Below are 16,958 nucleotides of genomic sequence, written 5' to 3' on the forward strand. Positions count from 1 at the left end.
TGCAGAGTCTGACAGTTAGGAAGTAAAATATACATGAAATGTGAAACCATACATTAAATGTAATACTTCACCCACAAAATTAGTATGTGTGTATCAGTTACTCAGCACGTGTCACCTTGAATTTGTAGATAAAATTTCTTAAAAGCATTTCTTTCCCGTGCCTCCACAGTGAATGGAGAATCCAAAAAGTCAGTATCCTTTATTGACTGAAGTAAACATGTGACTGCCGTTAACACTGGAATTTCTCAATTGTGGGATCAATAAAGGTGTATCTTATCATATCTTATCTTAAACACAGTCTGCATTTAACAACAGCAAAACTATATTGAAACATTCGTTTGCAAACTCTTACACAGCTCATGGAGTATAATCTAAGTCCATTCAGTACGGCTGGATGCTAATTGCTAGCAGTTCTATGTCCCTGGTGCAGCGCTGCTCTTTAAGACTTCAACAGATTGGTGCGATTTCTTTCAAAAACATGGGGGGGAAAGCAATAAGCAACTTGGTAAGAAATGTCCCACAAATTGCAAAAAATGTAATAGATTTATAATTTATTTTTAAAAAAATAATAATTATTATAATAATTTCTAAGCATTTTTCCCAGGTCAGGATTAACTTTATTTTCTTTTTTCCATTTAAAAAAAATAATTTTCTTGTTTTTAATTTAATTCTTAGTTTTTTTTTAATTATTTTTTTTTTTAAAGTTAGTTTTTAATTTTTTATTTTTTATTTCGATTTCTTGCAAATTTTTTGGGTCATTTCTTTTTCATTGCTTATTGCCTTCTTATGTTTTTGAAAGAAACCAAATCAGTTTGCTGAGGTTTCAAAGGGTTAAACAATACAGCAAATTACAAGTTTCAATATCCACACTGAAGCAAACCTTGTCTGGCACAGTCTGAACAAAAACATTTAAGCCTCATAAAGGCTGTGTATTTTGCAGGGTCTCATGTATGTAACTCTGAAAATGTATTCATAAAATGTAACTGATTGGTGAAATGCTCTTCATTGTTGACTGATTGTCCTTTAACTTTAGAGTTGAGCATTACCCCTTCTAGATGGAGGCAGGCACAAACTCTTCAGTAGGGCCTGGGGAAGGAAATAATTACCCAGTTTTGTATTTTTTTTTTTTTTTTTTTCAGACAGCGGAAAAAGAAAAACCCGGCCCAAAAATGAACTTAATGCAAACACGTGGGGCCTTCCTGCAGCTGGGCCCCTTTCTTGCAGCACAGAGCAGGTACATTTCAATATCTTTCAAAGTGAAGACACTTATCATTTCAAACACACAACAAAATTGTACAGACAGCTTTAGAGCACTGGGCAAAGAGAAACTGCATAGTTTTGTTTTGTTTTTTGTTTTTTTATGTCAGACCCAGTCAGAAAGATTTAGAAGGGAACAGCAGGGTGGATGAGAATGAAACAGGCCTACCTGATTGTAAAGACAGTGATCGACAGAAAAGATACGAACAGATGAGTGAATCCAAGACACACACTGAGCTGATGGGCTCTCCCTCACCTGTTGCTGAAGCTGCAGGACACATGGCGGTCTCTATTTCATCTGATGCTAACACTACTGCAGTGTCTGCCTCATCTGTTCGTTGAGCATTACCCTGGTAAGCCGGTTTTATTTGATGCTAATATTGGTGCTGAAAATGCAAATAATATTTCAATCAGGAGGGACTCATTCTGAAAGAAAAGAATATGTATTTGGATGTGCACTGTATGAGAAATGTGAAAAGTCTTTGGCGATTAGACCCCACTGTGATGTCATCTATTCCAGGAAGGTGGTAAAGACGTAGTAGATTAGGGAAGCCCCCCTATGGAGTCTAGACGCTGGTTGTAATGGTGGTTATGGGCTGAGATGGAGACGGAGCTGAGGATTTAGATTTGAAGATTTGATAAGCTGGTCCTGGGCTCTGATAAGGTGACTTCCTAGGAGAAGGAACGCCCATAGTCAGTTGACTGGAGGAAGTAGTGGGATACAGAAAGAATTGTGTTGGATATAGCATAAAGAAAGTCTTTCTGATTGAACTAATGCTGAGCGTCATGATGTCACCCTATGTAATCTTATTTTAAATTTTTATTTTAAATAATAATAATTGTTTTTTCTTTTTTAATTCTTATCATAATTGTTGTTAACACATGGGGTGGGGCCAGTTTGGGCTGCAAGCCCCCACCTCACGGGGGCTGTTGGGCTATTCTTTCATCTACATTTATGTCACACTCTACCCATAATTCACTGTGGAATGATGCGCCATTGTGTTGAAGGTGCAAACAAACAGGCCAGCAAAGTTGAGATCGCCAAGATCAATTGCTTATCACTCTGGAATATTGCTGTTTTCTTCACTTAATAGTTATGGTGAAGTGGTGACCTACTGAATCCTTGTTTCATGAAAAATGAAGACAGGAGCTCCACATTTGTTCATGAAATCCCTGAGCCATGAAAAAAAAACCTGAACGAAGGACACTGGGGTTATGCAAGAAACAGTGGGGAAAATGAAACCTATTCATTTAGTAGCCATTCATCACCATTTGATTTTATTGTATGTGAGGCGACAATTTTCTATCCATGAGTTATTGTAAATCAACATTGTGATTTGGCCCATAACTTGGCATCAGGAGTGTCTATCAGGTAGGCCAGATATTTCCAAAGTCAACCAGTGAGCTTCACCAGACACTTTGTACTGACAATCTTTTAGTCCACAAAGCTTCAACTTCTGTTTACAGTGTGCCATAGCACCTGGCTCAAACATAGAAATGTAATCGGATAGCATTTACCAAAAAATAGTGATTAAAAAATGCCTATCATATCCGTATCAATCACTTAGTGTTTGCAGTTTATATCTCTGACCCGGGTGTTTGCATCTCCAACAGTATGGCAGCTTGATCGCCACCCTCAAATGTCCGTGTGTGTGTGTGTGTGTGTGTGTGTGTGTGAAAGAATACTTTAAGGGCCAGCATGACTGGTTAAGGCTTAAGCCTGATTTATGGTCCTGCGTTAAATCAATGATGTCGTAGGGTACATGGCTACGCAGAAGGCTCGACGTAGCCCCCGCCGTAGCCTGACGTGCACCTCCCCAAAAATGTAACTACACGTCGAGGCGACGCAGACCCAGCGCAGACCGAGAGGGCTTCTGATTGGTTTGCTTGGTAGCAACACATTTCCGGTTCCGTATTTCCAGATTGCGCCATCCCCGCCATCTTTAAACATCTTCTGTTGCGATGTAGATGTGGCAGTATTAAGGCCCATTTATGCCAGGGCCACACCGCCCGCAGAAGCGCCACGAATAGCCTCTAAGCACAGAGAAGTGAAGGCAGTTTCCTTTCGGCGCCCATGTTAACCAACTGTGTCATCCACACTGGCCGTGCTGTGCCGGGAAGCTCCGCGGCAGGCTCTCGATTTGCAGCGATCAGTCCAGCGTCTGGTCTATTTTCTGCGCGAGCCGCGAGCGAATGTGTCAAGCCAGGCAGTGAAAAACAACAGCTGGGAGCACAATCGCTTGTCGACGGTGTGGAGAAATGCGCGTCTGATGTGAATGGAGGTTCTCCGGCGCGCGCAAGAATTTCGGTGCGCTGCGCTTCGCAGGCAGTGTGGCCCTGGCGTTATGCTCAACGTTCAATACCGATACGGATATGGACAGAACCGTCTGTCCATGCTCCACGTTCATTAATCTGTGACCGGAAAAGCCGGAAGCTAAACAAAGAATCAACTAGAGACGACGATAACCATTCTAGAAAGGAACGCAGCCTCCTACCGCTCTGGCGGTGAATTGCACCACGACAAAATGGAGTGACGGAGAAGTTCGAAGGGTTCACGATGGCGTCACGGCAACGACGTACGTACGTCGTAGGTACGCTGCAGGACCATAAATCAGGCTTTAGAGCTTAGATCGGGCCCAAAAAATTCAGCCCGACCCGGCCCGAGCCCGTGCACGTTATGTCCGGGACTGGCCCGGCCCGTCCAATTAACTGTAATTATGGGCCCAAGCCCGATTTAAACCCGACATTTTTCAATAAGTTGGCTGTTATAATTAACGCTAAGGACACACCGAGCGTGTTAATGCCGCGGAAGTCCTGCGAGTGAAGGCGCTTGACTGTCCACACAGGCAGCACATTTCTCCTGCGCTCTCCGCGCTGGTTAAACATCGACTCCACTCGTCTGTTCCCGTCAGTACTCGTTTTTTCACTTTAACAGGTAATTTTAAACATGGGTAAGTCCATATTTTAATCTTTTTTTATAACATTTTTATAACGTAATAGGTTAATGACAATTTGAGCTAAAGGTTGCTGTTCGCCTTTTAGAAATATAGTCACTAAGAGGGTCTGAAAAGTCGTAATATTTAGAGAGAAAGTTGCGAGTTGGCAACACTGACAGAAAATGAATTATGCGTACAGGACTGTCGGGGCATATTTCTTTGGAAAGAATGTCAACATTTTCGTCATCACTCACCCTGCCCAATGGAGTAATTTCATCACTCACTCACTCACTCACTCACAGACAGACTTTCACATTTTATTTTCCTCATTCTGGCTGTCTGAATACATGTACCTTTATGTTAGCATGTAGCTACATGTATCAGTATAGGCTACGTAATGTAAGTCTATTGTGCCTGGACCAGATGAGATGACCATAAAAAAAATCTGTTGGGAGATGATGTCATCTTGTCTTTAAAGTAAAGACACAAATGGAAACTGATTCAGAATGGTCTGAGGCCTGAGGTTTTTGCTCACAGGGATTACTTTCAAATATGTTTCCCTCATTATGTGAAACTTTAGCCACATTTAATGTTCACATCCAACACTGTGACATTTTATATATGACAGAAAGTAAGGGAAAGCACAGGGAATGGGTGTGAGCTTTAGACCATAATGCACCTGAATTAGGGTGACCAGCCATCCTTAAAAAAATTGGGATAGCCCCAGATTATGAGCAGCTGTAATCTCCAGTCCTGTCTTGTTTGTCCCAAAAATAAACCTTTAAGGTCATAAATATTATGAACAAGTTCGAAATAAGGCTGTCTGTATGCTGTGAGACTCAACGTGAGACTTGAAATCAAAAATGCTGAGGAGACCTGACACAATAATACTGAAAAATGCTGCACTGAATGTATTATGTATTGGGGAATGCTGCCAAATTGTCATGAATCTATGATCTATGCAACAAGCTGCTGCTGTTACCAGACTAAAAGACTAAAGAACCCTCTAATTAAATTTCCAGTTAGCCTACATGAATTAGTAGATCAGTACTTTTTTTGATCCAAGAATTCCTATTATTCCTATTAGTAATGCACCGTCATTTTATTAATATAATATTATAAATATCATAATAATAGTGTTATGGCTGTGTTTTACTTTTCAATTGCACTGGCTAGGCTATCATAAATAATGGATGGTTGATTTCATTCTGTTTTAAACCAGATGACAAAGAGTGCAGCTGCCACTGTGAGGAATTTGTGATAAAAAAGAATATCTAAAAAAAAAAATGCGTTTGGAAGATCCTTCATCGTAATGACATTCTTAGCTGCTGAAAAGATGTTAAAAATAACTGTAACATGTCATCTGTGCATAATACTTAATATGTCTTGTAAACACAGCCAGGTCCTTCTGCTTCATATCATGCTGAATTTTATGTGGTGGAAAATGATTGACACACTGTAATACAACACAGTCATGGTGTTTCCTTTTCCTACTGACAGACAGTTGACCTTCTGAAGAAAAATAATTCATTTTAGTGCAGAGTTTTGACTTTTGTTGACACTTGACCACATATAGGCTACAATTGGTCAGACTTCTCTATTTACCCATAGTCACAAGGACCTGAGCAAAAACTTTTTTATTGTTTCCACACTCTGATGTGTTGTTGTAAAGTGCCTATAAAACATTTTCACTGCAACTTGGATCTTTTAATAATGTGTTAGAGTTTTATAATGTTGAATCAGGGTGGATATATAATTTAAAGATATGAGTTTTTGACACTAAAAAGACTTACAACACAACAACTGATATGAGTTGAGGGTAAAAATGTATAAAGTACAAAACAATAACTGACTGCATAAGTGATTATATTATATCAAAAAATATCATATTATAACAGAATCTATCAGTAATTACAGCTGTGAGGCCATGTGCAGGTCTAGCCCATTTCAGTTTTTGCACACTTGGACAATGTAGTTTTGAGCTTTTTTTTCCCACAACACTGATAACAGCAAATTTTACCACCCATTCTGAACGGAATTGAAGTCTGGACTCGGCCTTGCCCATTCCAGGACATTAGCATTGTTTTTCAGTAAGACTTGTGCAGACTGGTGAATCACCTGTGTGGCATTTGCTATATAGTGTCTTCAATGTTAGGGTTACCACTGAACCCTGTGAGTCAGTCAGGGTCTCTCACACACATGGTGTTTTTGTATATTTCAAACTGTTAAATGATTGACCTTTTTTTATGAGGGACATTTAGTATCTTGGGCATTGTTCTGTATCCTTCCCATAATCAAGGAAAAGATAAGAGGGAAATGTAGTGGTGCAATGACAGCGATCGAGGAGTCAGACTTTGGTGCCAGTTCTACTGGAGTCAATGGGGCGAGCCCAGCAAATCACACCATAGCTCATTCTATCCATGTTGTTTCAGCTTTACTGAAAAATACTTCCACCAGATAAAAAGAAATTATGTTTAAATGTTTAGATTTAGATTAATAATAACTGATGATTTCATTAACATGATTTCACTGACCAGGCTGAAATTATAACCAGGTCAATTCTTAACAGCTCTGATCCTTGTCCTTGCTGGACCCAATGATATGGCCTTTCAGTGTGGTAAATATCTGCAAAACTAGGATATGACTATGCTGATACCTTTCAGTTTGCTACAGTGATTTACATTCAGACTAACGTTAGTCATCTAACATTAATTAGCTAGCACACATATACTGTAAGTCATGACACCGCAGCACTCTGTAAGTTTCTTGTATACCTTCACCAGGATTATTGCATACTAACATTTATGGATCAGATTCACGTGTGGCTAAAGTTAGCTACGCAAAGTGCAAATGCAAACTTTGTTCATTGACAAAGTAGCTAGTACTCTTAAGTGACTGTAAAGGTAACAATTTGACAATCAGCACCACCTCCTGACAATGATAGGAAACATGACGTAATGTTAACCCTCCTGAATATTATTATATATCACTATCAGTTTAAAGTTTGATTAGTTATGGATAATCAATACATGTAGCCTACAATAGCTTTCTTGGACTCAATAGGGACTTGAGTTAATTTACTGTAAAACTTAAAAAAAAAAAAAAAAAAAAAAAAAAAAAAAAAAAGAACTTAATGTAAAAAAAAAAAAAAAAAAAAAAAAAAACCCAGTCCCTTTTATGCCTGGTGTGGCTACACATTTTAACAAATAAATGCCTGTCTTGATTAGAAGCCTGCTCTGGTTGCCAAGCAGATTTTTTAATAAGTTCTTCAGATGTATAAAAGCGAGTTGTTGGCTACCTCAGATTATGTGTCCATTCTTCGATTACCCTGTAAATTATTCATATTCCTTTAGCCCATAGGTGTCTTCAGATCAAAAGAATCAAAAGATATTTTAATAAAAATGAATCTAAATTGGGTGGCACGGTGGTGTGATGGTTAGGACTGTCGCCTCACAGCAAGAGGGTTCCTGGGTGTGGGAGCCCTTCAGTGTGGAGTTTGCATATTCTCCCTGTGTCAGCGTGGGTTTTCTCTGGGTACTCCGGCTTCCTCCCACAGTCCAAAGACATGCATGATTGGGGATAGGTTAATTGGTGACTCTAAATTGTCTGTAGGTGTGAATGTGAGTGTGAATGCCTGTCTGTCTCTACATGTCAGCCCTGCGATAGTCTGGCAACCTGTCCAGGGTGTACCCTGCCTCTCGGCCAATGTCAGCTGGGATAGGCTCCAGCCCCCCCGTGACCCTCAAGAGGATGAAGCGGTTAGAAAATGGATGGATGGATGAATCCAAATTTTGAGTATTGTTTTAACAGGATAAAGTGGTGTTGTGTTGGTATGCCGGGTGCCATAATCCTCGAGTACTGTAACTCCATCAGAGTCTGTCAGAGCTAGAGCAGATGAATGGTTCATAATTGATATATGACCTCAGCCTGATATGCAAATAATATTCATACTGGTGTAAATAAACATTTTGATTGTGTTTTGCATCTTTGCTGAGCAACAGTTTTATGTGAAAGGAATAAAAGGCCTGTCCCAAATATAGGCCTGTTGATTTCACTGATTTAAGCAAATAATGGCCTGGGCTATTAATTGAAGTTTTTTTTTGGTATATGCAGTTGCAGGACAGAGCCATGAATGGTTTGGAGGCCAATAACAAGGAAAATAAATGCACATGTTTATATAAAAAAACATCAGTCAACATCACATAATGTATGTTTTTTAATCAAAAGTTATAAATCAGATTTTTTTCAGTTAGAGCAGAAAAATTAAAGATATGATGAGATATAGTGTGATTTGCTGTGCTCGCTCCATTGACTCCAATCAAACTGACACCAAAGTCTGGCTCCATGAACACTGTCATTAACATCATGACCTTTCCCTTTTCTAGATTTTCCTTGCCCATAATTTCTATTTTTCTATAAACACATTAAAAAATGTTTTGTAATGGTCCTTAAACTTTCAAGAGAAAAATGACAAACCAGCTATTGTGTTTGGGTAAACTTTAACAATCGTTTATTTTGTGCTCCACATTTGACATTAAACATAGATCAATTCTAAAGACTTGGTTTTAGACTTTTTTTTTTTTATAAAACAATGTCAGTTAATCTTTATTACAACCCTGGTGTGATTAAAAGTTAATATATTCCTTATTAAAAAGAGAGGGCAAGGGGGCTCATTTTCATGGGCACTATGCAAAGAATGCCTTGTCGGTACAGGGTGTTCCCTGTTACTGAGAAGAACAAGCATCTTCCCTCTTTACTGGCACTGGCGGATGATGATACTGCATAGCGTAGCTGTCTAATAAAGTTTTAAAAGACCAAAGGGCATTAAAAGTTGGTGCATGATGCAATCACATTTTACATTTCAGGATAATTCTCTTTTTATATGCAGGTGCTTCTGAACACTGACCCCATAAAAACATTAAGTATTGGTTAATTTTTGATTTTTTCCCTACTGATTTCCCCTCCCCATTGTATTCGGCTGTAGCAGGGTAGGCATAAAGAGCAGTGAGCTGGATGGTTCTTGTCACTATCGCCATCATCTTCTTGGATATCGGAGGAGGGAGAAACTGGAGTAGTCTCGTGGAATCTAAGCATTGCAAGCTCTGGGGGAATTCTCATCTAGTCTTCTCTTTTCAGATTGAGAGCCTTTGCTTATCCTCTTCTTCTCCCGTTACATATTCTGCAATGTCTATATCTGAGACGACGACTGCAGTGCCTACTGCCTGCAACTCTCATTCCACAGTGTGTTCAGGCGCAAACTGCTTGTTTCACAGTAACTTCAATCAAACACTGAGCCTGATGATGAGCATAGTGCTTACTGTAATGCTTGCCATGGTCATGTTTGCAATGGGCTGCACTGTGGATGCCAAAAAGCTGTGGGGCCACATCAGGAGACCCTGGGGCATCTTCATCGGCTTCCTCTGCCAGTTTGGCATCATGCCTTTCACAGCCTTTGCCTTGTCACTGGCCTTCAATGTGCTGCCTGTGCAGGCGATTGTCGTCATCATTATGGGCTGCTGTCCTGGAGGCTCCAGCTCTAACATTATCTGCTACTGGCTGGATGGAGACATGGACCTAAGGTAAGAAACCAGCTGGGGTGGACCTGGTATACCCATATATATATATATATATATATGTGTGTGTGTGTGTGTGTGTGTGTGTGTGTGTTTGATAAACACACTGTCCATATTCTCCCTTCCTTAGCATCAGTATGACAACCTGCTCCTCTATCTTGGCCCTGGGGATGATGCCTCTCTGTCTGCTCATTTACACGTCCACCTGGACTTCCAGCGACACCATCAAGATCCCATATGACAGTATTGGTAAGTAGGCAACTCATGGTCGAATACTAACCTATAAAGCTAAAAACATATCCCTACGATTTGTAGACAGGCTTTCTAAGGCATATATGGTTTATTCTAAGGGGTTCCACGCCTACTGTTTTAATATGCTCATCAGTCAGTTTGTAGTTTTGTGCCAAAGCACTGCACAGGTTTATTATAATCCTATAATTAACTAATGAAATAAAATATGTGTATCCACAGGTATTACTCTAGTGTCCATTCTCATCCCAATTGCCCTGGGAATGTATGTTAAAAACAAACGGCCCCTGTGGGCAAAAAAGATCCTCAAGGTAGGAATCCATGTGAATGTTTCATGCAAAGAGTGACATCTAAGCCTTACTCCTATATTTTTTGATATTTGATCAAAGGATTGTTGTGACACTTACATTTTGCATGGCTTAATCTAATGAAAAAAATACTATGTGTCTGCTGTGCACAGGTAGGGTCCATTGCAGGCATTGCTCTCATTATCATCATAGCTGTAGTTGGAGGAGTTCTCTACCAGTCCTCCTGGACCATTTCTCCCGCCCTGTGGATTATTGGAACTGTCTACCCCTTCATTGGCTTCAGCCTCGGGTTCATCTTGGCCCGCATTGCAGGTCAACCCTGGTACAGGTAGGGTGACAGCACTGATGTCAGCATACATAAAGGCTATATCTTGATTGCTTGATCTAAATGTAAACTTGCTTGAGAAATTGTTTACTAGGGCCAGAGCATTTTCAAAAAGTGCCAAGGACCTTTTGTTTTTGCAGAGACTTTGTTTTTTTCTGCTGAGCAATGACATTTTCAAGGGAGATAGGAAGCTTGAAAACTCACAAAAATTGGCATGCATCAATACAAACAAAAATTGCAAACTTTTGTAGTAGTTGGGCTCTGTTGCGCCTCCAAACACAGGTCTTGGATAAAGTTTCTTTGGTCCCAAAATTGAGCGGATTATTGCTCTCATCCTTAAGGGCATATAAACATGTTTTGATTTTTTATTGCTCAATAGTAAATAAGCCATTTTGGATTCTGTGTGTTCATTTTCATTTCATGAACACATATTTGAGGACTCTGGGATGCACAAAAACTCAAACTAGTGATTATTTGGATTAAGTGGTGTAACTGTGCTTGGGTCTGGCACATCAGCTCTATGGTGCCCCCTAATTACTTTTAGCATTAGAAATCATTTTTGATGCCTTTGCTGGAATACTCTCAAAACTTGCCGCACACACTGAACCAGAATGAACACTGCAAGAAAATACAGCTATATGAGTTTGTTTAGCATAGCGTCCCCTAATGCAAGGAAGACCTTATTTGGGACAATTTTGCTGCAATATTAACGGAATTTGGCAGGCACATTGCTTTCATCATATAGAATATGTTCAAAATGATGAAAGCACTGTGTCTGCCAAATTCCGTCAATGGGTTTCATTAGATCTGCCCACCTGTAAGTTGGAAATTTCGAATTTTGTCCATTTTTCCTGTATTTTACGCAATTACTGCTAGCGGGTTTTATTAGATCCATTTTAAATTTGGGTAGTAAAACCCTCCAACTAATGTGACACTTAACTGATGATAGCTTGAATCATGATGTCATAGGTCATGAGAGAGCACACCATTTTAGGCACTTTACAGGTATGGAACTTTATGAAACTCCTCCTAGCAGATTCGACTGATCCATCTCAAAATTGGGCAGCAGAAGACCTTCACAATGCCAAATCATAAAGCTTTTGTGTTTTCGGTAAAGGCACCCCTGGGGCAGCGTGGTGAATTTCATTGTTTCTACGTGACACAGAAAGCTATTGTAACTGCCCAAAATTTCACATGCTGGACAAAAGTCCAGGCTTGCAGGCATCTACTTGCCCCTATAGACTCATGGTCATAGCGCCACCAAATGATCACAAATCAGAAAGACTGATTTACATGAAATTTACGTGGTGTGGTCTACACATCATCTACAGCAACATGATGTGTAATTAGTTATCTTGCGCTGAATAGTAAATACACAGTTGTTATACAAATTGCAGAAAATAGCTTCCAGCACCACACACTCAAAGCCAGGAATTCCATCTAACTTCTGCACGCAGCATCCAATATTCATGAAAATGCACAACAATATCGACTAGCATCCTGCCGGAACCCCTGATGTGTGCAAATGTGCAAGAGCCCTTTCATTGCTGCTTGCAGCGTTAAATCTTTTTTTTTTTTGATGCTGACAAAGGTATATTGCAGTTTAATTCAGTTTTATACATCATTAAACCACTACTGCACCACCAAACACATATACTAATAAATGTACCTACTTATATGGTTGGTAAGCATTTCCTGTTTTGCTCAGGTGTCGAACCATCGCATTGGAGACAGGTTTCCAGAACTCCCAGCTGTGCAGCACCATTGTCCAGCTGTCCTTCGGCCCTGCTGAGCTGGAGATCATGTTTGCATTCCCCCTCATCTACAGCATTTTCCAGCTGTTGATGGCAATGATGTCTGTGGGAGGTGAGTTTAGTAGGCAGATGCATACACAGTTAAGCATAGTAGTTAAGTAGCATTTTGGTGAAAGCTGTCTCACCCCTCCATAAAGCTACAGCTGAACAAAGTCTCTGGGTGTCAGTGGAGCATTTAGGGCAGTGTTATACTAGAAAAGAAGTGGTTCATATGTGTTGTTCAGCCACATTAGATGTGCTACTTTAATCCCCTTGCCTTTTCACTTAGCCCTGCTACTTCATCCCTCAACTTTGACAAGTTCCGTAACTCAAGGATGTTTCAGATTCTGTTTCCTGTACATAAAGTAATGATCCAAGGGTCACAATGAATATGGTGATGTCGCCATTGTGTTACAGAACATACTTAAAATGGACATATGTGGTCAGATTGAAATCTGTCTCCCCCTTTATTTCCGTGAAAAAAGAGAGGGGGCATGTTTTTCTTTGGTTGGAAGTTGTTCCAACTTGTTTCATCTCTGAAAATGTTTGGTCTTTGATACATAAAAGTGCAATCTACCTCAATATAACTGCAAGGAAAAAGGGTACAAGCAGCCGAGAAGGAGGGATGCTACTTGGCTGCATTCAGGTCAAGGACAATGATCAAAGTTAATGACGATACAGTATGTGGTAAGAAGTAAGGTAGAGGTAATTTGTGCCTTGGGGAATGTCGTTGTTAGTCCCTTGCCATAGCTGCTAGTGACCCAGCCCAGGCTATTTCCTGTATTTCCTGCTTTTTGTCACAGCACACACAAGTAAGCAAAGCTGGATCATTTCACAACCGAACAAATTCACACAGCCCTCTTTCTGAAGCAAACTTTGGTCCGTATACATCTTGATGGCTGTATAACCTCAACAAGCGTGGACCAATGCCTTCAACTGTTGTATTATTCACCATCTTTTTAAAGATTTTCTAGTTTTCCCAAACAAATAACTTGTAGAACAAGAGCAGGACAAGTCCTAGATGATAGTTCAGAGAAAAGGCTTATTCACTGAAGCCCAGTGTTTTTCGAAAGATGCATGTCAAGATGACTGATCAGTGTTTGTGAATCCATGTTCTTCTTCCTCCATAGCCTACCAGGGATATAAAAGGTGTTTTCGCCGTGGTTCATCTGATGAAGACAGTGAGGCTCCATCCCTGGAAACTGGTGATGGTGAATCAGAAAAAAAGATGGGACATGCTGTGGAAAATAGCGCCTTTGAGTTTGATCACAGTGGCAGCAGCGAAGAGAAGGGTATAGATGCCAAAAGGAACACCCAGTTGTGAGGTTACAGGCCTGTAAATCACAGACTCTGGACTATCAGTGTGAACATCCAGGGCCACAGCATAACTGAAGCTCAACTCAACACTGTGAATACACATTGCACTCTGCAGGCCGGAGGTGTGCACTGCAGCTCCTGTTGTCATCAGCTTTGGAAAATCTTTTACAAATACAGGGATGCTAAATGTCTTCCCTAGTAAAACCAACAGATAACTTCATGGGGGGGACAGTGACTAACACAGTGCAAAATATTACATTGAATTTTACTGTATAATATATTAGTCCCTCCTTTCTCGTAATTTATTCATATATTATCATTTGAAACAACTTTTTACAGCATTTACTTGTTTTTTCTTTACATGTCTTTTCAATAATTCAGACTGAATATTTAACATTGATTATGAGGATTAACCATATGCAGATAAATGGTAAAATGTATTGTTGAATATAAATATATCATGTTTCTACTGTGTGACATTCATAATTTATCTGATGAGACAAAGTTGTGTCAAATGATGAGAATTATGTGCACTTTTGAGAGCCAGTATTTTACAGTTTTCAAACGCATAGATAGACAGCCGGATCTCATAAAATACACATGAATATTAAGTTTTAGTGCATCACTTGGTGGTTGCCATGAAATGTGTTAAAATTATGTGCTGGCATCATGAAAACAATGGTGATACAAAGTCAATGAGGATTTTTTGTCAAGGTAAACACACAAATTAAGTATAAAGAGTGAGAAAGTCAGCATAGGGTTGATAGGTCAAACAAACACAGAGTTTTAACCAGGAGACTGCTGTTTGTGTCCTGCATGATGCCAACAGGGGGTCGTAAATGTGCACAACAATGTACCACTTAGTTTATGAGTTGTAACTATTTGAAATTTTCACACTTAAATTTCAATACCAGGGAAAGCCAACGACCAAATTTTGTACGGAGGTCAGCCAGGACAAACCAGACACACCCTGCAATGTTTAAGAACGCACCACTTACTTTCAAAAATACTGCAATTTTTTTTTTTAAGACATTTTTTTTTGGCATTTTTAAGCCCTTAATTGATAGGACAGACGAGCGTGAAGGGGGAAGAGAGAGAGAGGGAGTGACACGTGGCAAAGGGCCACAGGCCGGAGCCGAACCCGGGCCGCCGCGGCAACAGCCCTGCACATAGGGCGCCCGCCCCACCACCAAGCCACTGACGCCCCAAAATACTGCAATATTTGTCACTTTTAAAAGTAGTTCTCATCCCCTTAATCCCTAACCCTTAAACCAAGTGTTTTTCTTCTAACCAATCTAACTAACTGTTGTTTCACAGTTCAGCTGGTCATAATAGACTTTGCATTAGCATTGTTTCGTGCCCTCCACCATGTAATGCGTTGTTAAGAGGTTGTGCCCTTTTCATGTATTTCTGTGAAACTTGTGTTGTCACAGAGTAAAAGGTATTTAGTCCTTAGTCTCCATTCATATGTAGCAGATGAAATCAGTGGTTACTACTGACAAGCTTCAGCACATATGCCCTGATGCAAACTTCCGTTCAGGTTCTCTGCTCTTTCAGTTTCTTTCAGTGCTTCTATGCCTTATTCATGCTAGTCAATAAAGAGAAGTCAGGGTTGGATAGTGCACAGCTGATTTTTGACATTTTAAGAAACATGAGCTTGTGGTTTTACATATCTGCCCAAACTGATGAAACAGGGATATACAGTAATCCCAGTATATTTATGAGACATATTCACACATGAGTTATTTCTCAGTCTTCTGTACTGTGCAAATGTGCATAAACAAAATATTTTGCTCTCATATTTACCACTGTGTTTAAGAGATGTGCCTTCTGAAATTATGTTTTACCAAAAAGCTTACTTACATTTTTATTGTCTATTTGTAACAATTGTTGTTTTGATGTGATAATGAGTACTAGTATTCAACTCAATAAACATTAATATTTCTTAAATTTATGTTGTTTGTGTTCATTTAATGTAGAATAGATAATAAGGAAAATAGAAGGATTTTTAGCATGAGAAAATTTTAATTACTCAAATGATAATGACCCTGATGACCATAAAATTTTAACATTTACAGGCTTACAGGCCACACACTCCCAATTTGAAACATGCCGCTTTCCGGTCATAAAATAATAACATTTAGTTCCTAAAGTTGTGCAAAGTCTAAGCTGTGACAGCAAAAGTATGTCCACAGTCACAAAACTATATAAAATTGCTGTCATTGTGATAATAAACGTATTCAGCTGGGGAAAAAAAAAAAAAAAATTGACGGTGTCAGTGACCTACCAGCTGAGCTAAAGATAGAGTGTGCTCCACCAACACCCTTCCCTCCATATACTTGCCCCTCCTCCTCCTCAGTACACTATAGCTGCCTTCACGTACTGATGGAAGTACTGGGAATTCTTACACGTCCATGTGACCACGACAACAAAAGACAAAAAAATAAATATTTCTCCCCATTTCCATACTACAATGACTATGGTGCAAACTGTTTGTACTGAGAAAAAAATAATAAACGCAACACTTTTGTTTTTGCTCCCATTTTTCATCCACCTGACCGTTGTGACATATCAAGATGCTGATTTCAACCAGATTTCAACAGCGTCGTTACATAAAATGGCACCGTGCCAGTCAGCACGCCAATGGTAATCTGTGGCTTTGTGTTGTGTGATCAAACTGCACATTGAAGAGTGGCCTTTTACTGTGACAGTCTCAAGACACACCTATATATATCTGTATAGTAATGATGGTGTTTAATCAGCATCTTGATATGCAACACCTGTCAGGTGGATGGATTATCTTGGAAAAGGTTCACACAAATACAGATTTTAACAAATCTGTGACCAAAATTTGAGAGATATATGTTTTATTTAGTGCATAAAAATGTCTTAGATCTTTAAAGAGGCAACAGATAGGATTCGTTTTTGTTCTTTTTTTTTTTTTTTTTTTTTAGCTTGGCGCCACCTAGCGTCAGTGGTGTTGCGTCGCACTGTCGCAACGACCAAATTGACCGTGGGGATCAGAAATAATCAATAAAATGTAAAAAGATGCTATCTGTTGCCTCTTTAACTAATACATTTGAAAAATGGGAGAAAAAATAAAAGTGTAGCATTTTAAATTTTTGTTCAGTGTATATATTATAATGTCTTAAGAAAATAAAAAAAATTGAGTTTTCAAACTTGTTTCTAATATTGAAGGG

At 39.5% G+C, this 16,958-nt stretch overlaps 1 protein-coding gene across 1 annotated transcript; it reads left to right on the top strand.

Moving 5' to 3' along the window:
* The first annotated feature begins 9,071 nt into the window (after positions 1-9,071).
* slc10a2 (solute carrier family 10 member 2) lies at positions 9,072-15,687 on the top strand. The gene is made up of 6 exons (XM_049594866.1): positions 9,072-9,772; positions 9,897-10,015; positions 10,238-10,326; positions 10,476-10,651; positions 12,357-12,514; positions 13,572-15,687. Exons 1-6 carry the CDS (start codon positions 9,207-9,209, stop codon positions 13,763-13,765), a joined length of 1,302 nt encoding a protein of 433 aa, XP_049450823.1. The 5' UTR covers positions 9,072-9,206; the 3' UTR covers positions 13,766-15,687.
* The last annotated feature ends 1,271 nt before the right edge of the window (positions 15,688-16,958 follow it).

This window comes from Epinephelus fuscoguttatus, linkage group LG13 (assembly GCF_011397635.1).
Source record: "Epinephelus fuscoguttatus linkage group LG13, E.fuscoguttatus.final_Chr_v1".
Classification (NCBI taxonomy): domain Eukaryota; kingdom Metazoa; phylum Chordata; class Actinopteri; order Perciformes; family Serranidae; genus Epinephelus; species Epinephelus fuscoguttatus.

Bases quoted from the DNA above. Each gene is read 5' to 3' on its own strand.
- slc10a2 (XM_049594866.1), top strand. From the start codon at position 9,207: ATGGTTCTTGTCACTATCGCCATCATCTTCTTGGATATCGGAGGAGGG. The intron at 9,773-9,896 runs GTAAGAAACCAG...TCCCTTCCTTAG, and splicing joins GATGGAGACATGGACCTAAG to CATCAGTATGACAACCTGCT. The intron at 10,652-12,356 runs GTAGGGTGACAG...TGTTTTGCTCAG, and splicing joins GCAGGTCAACCCTGGTACAG to GTGTCGAACCATCGCATTGG.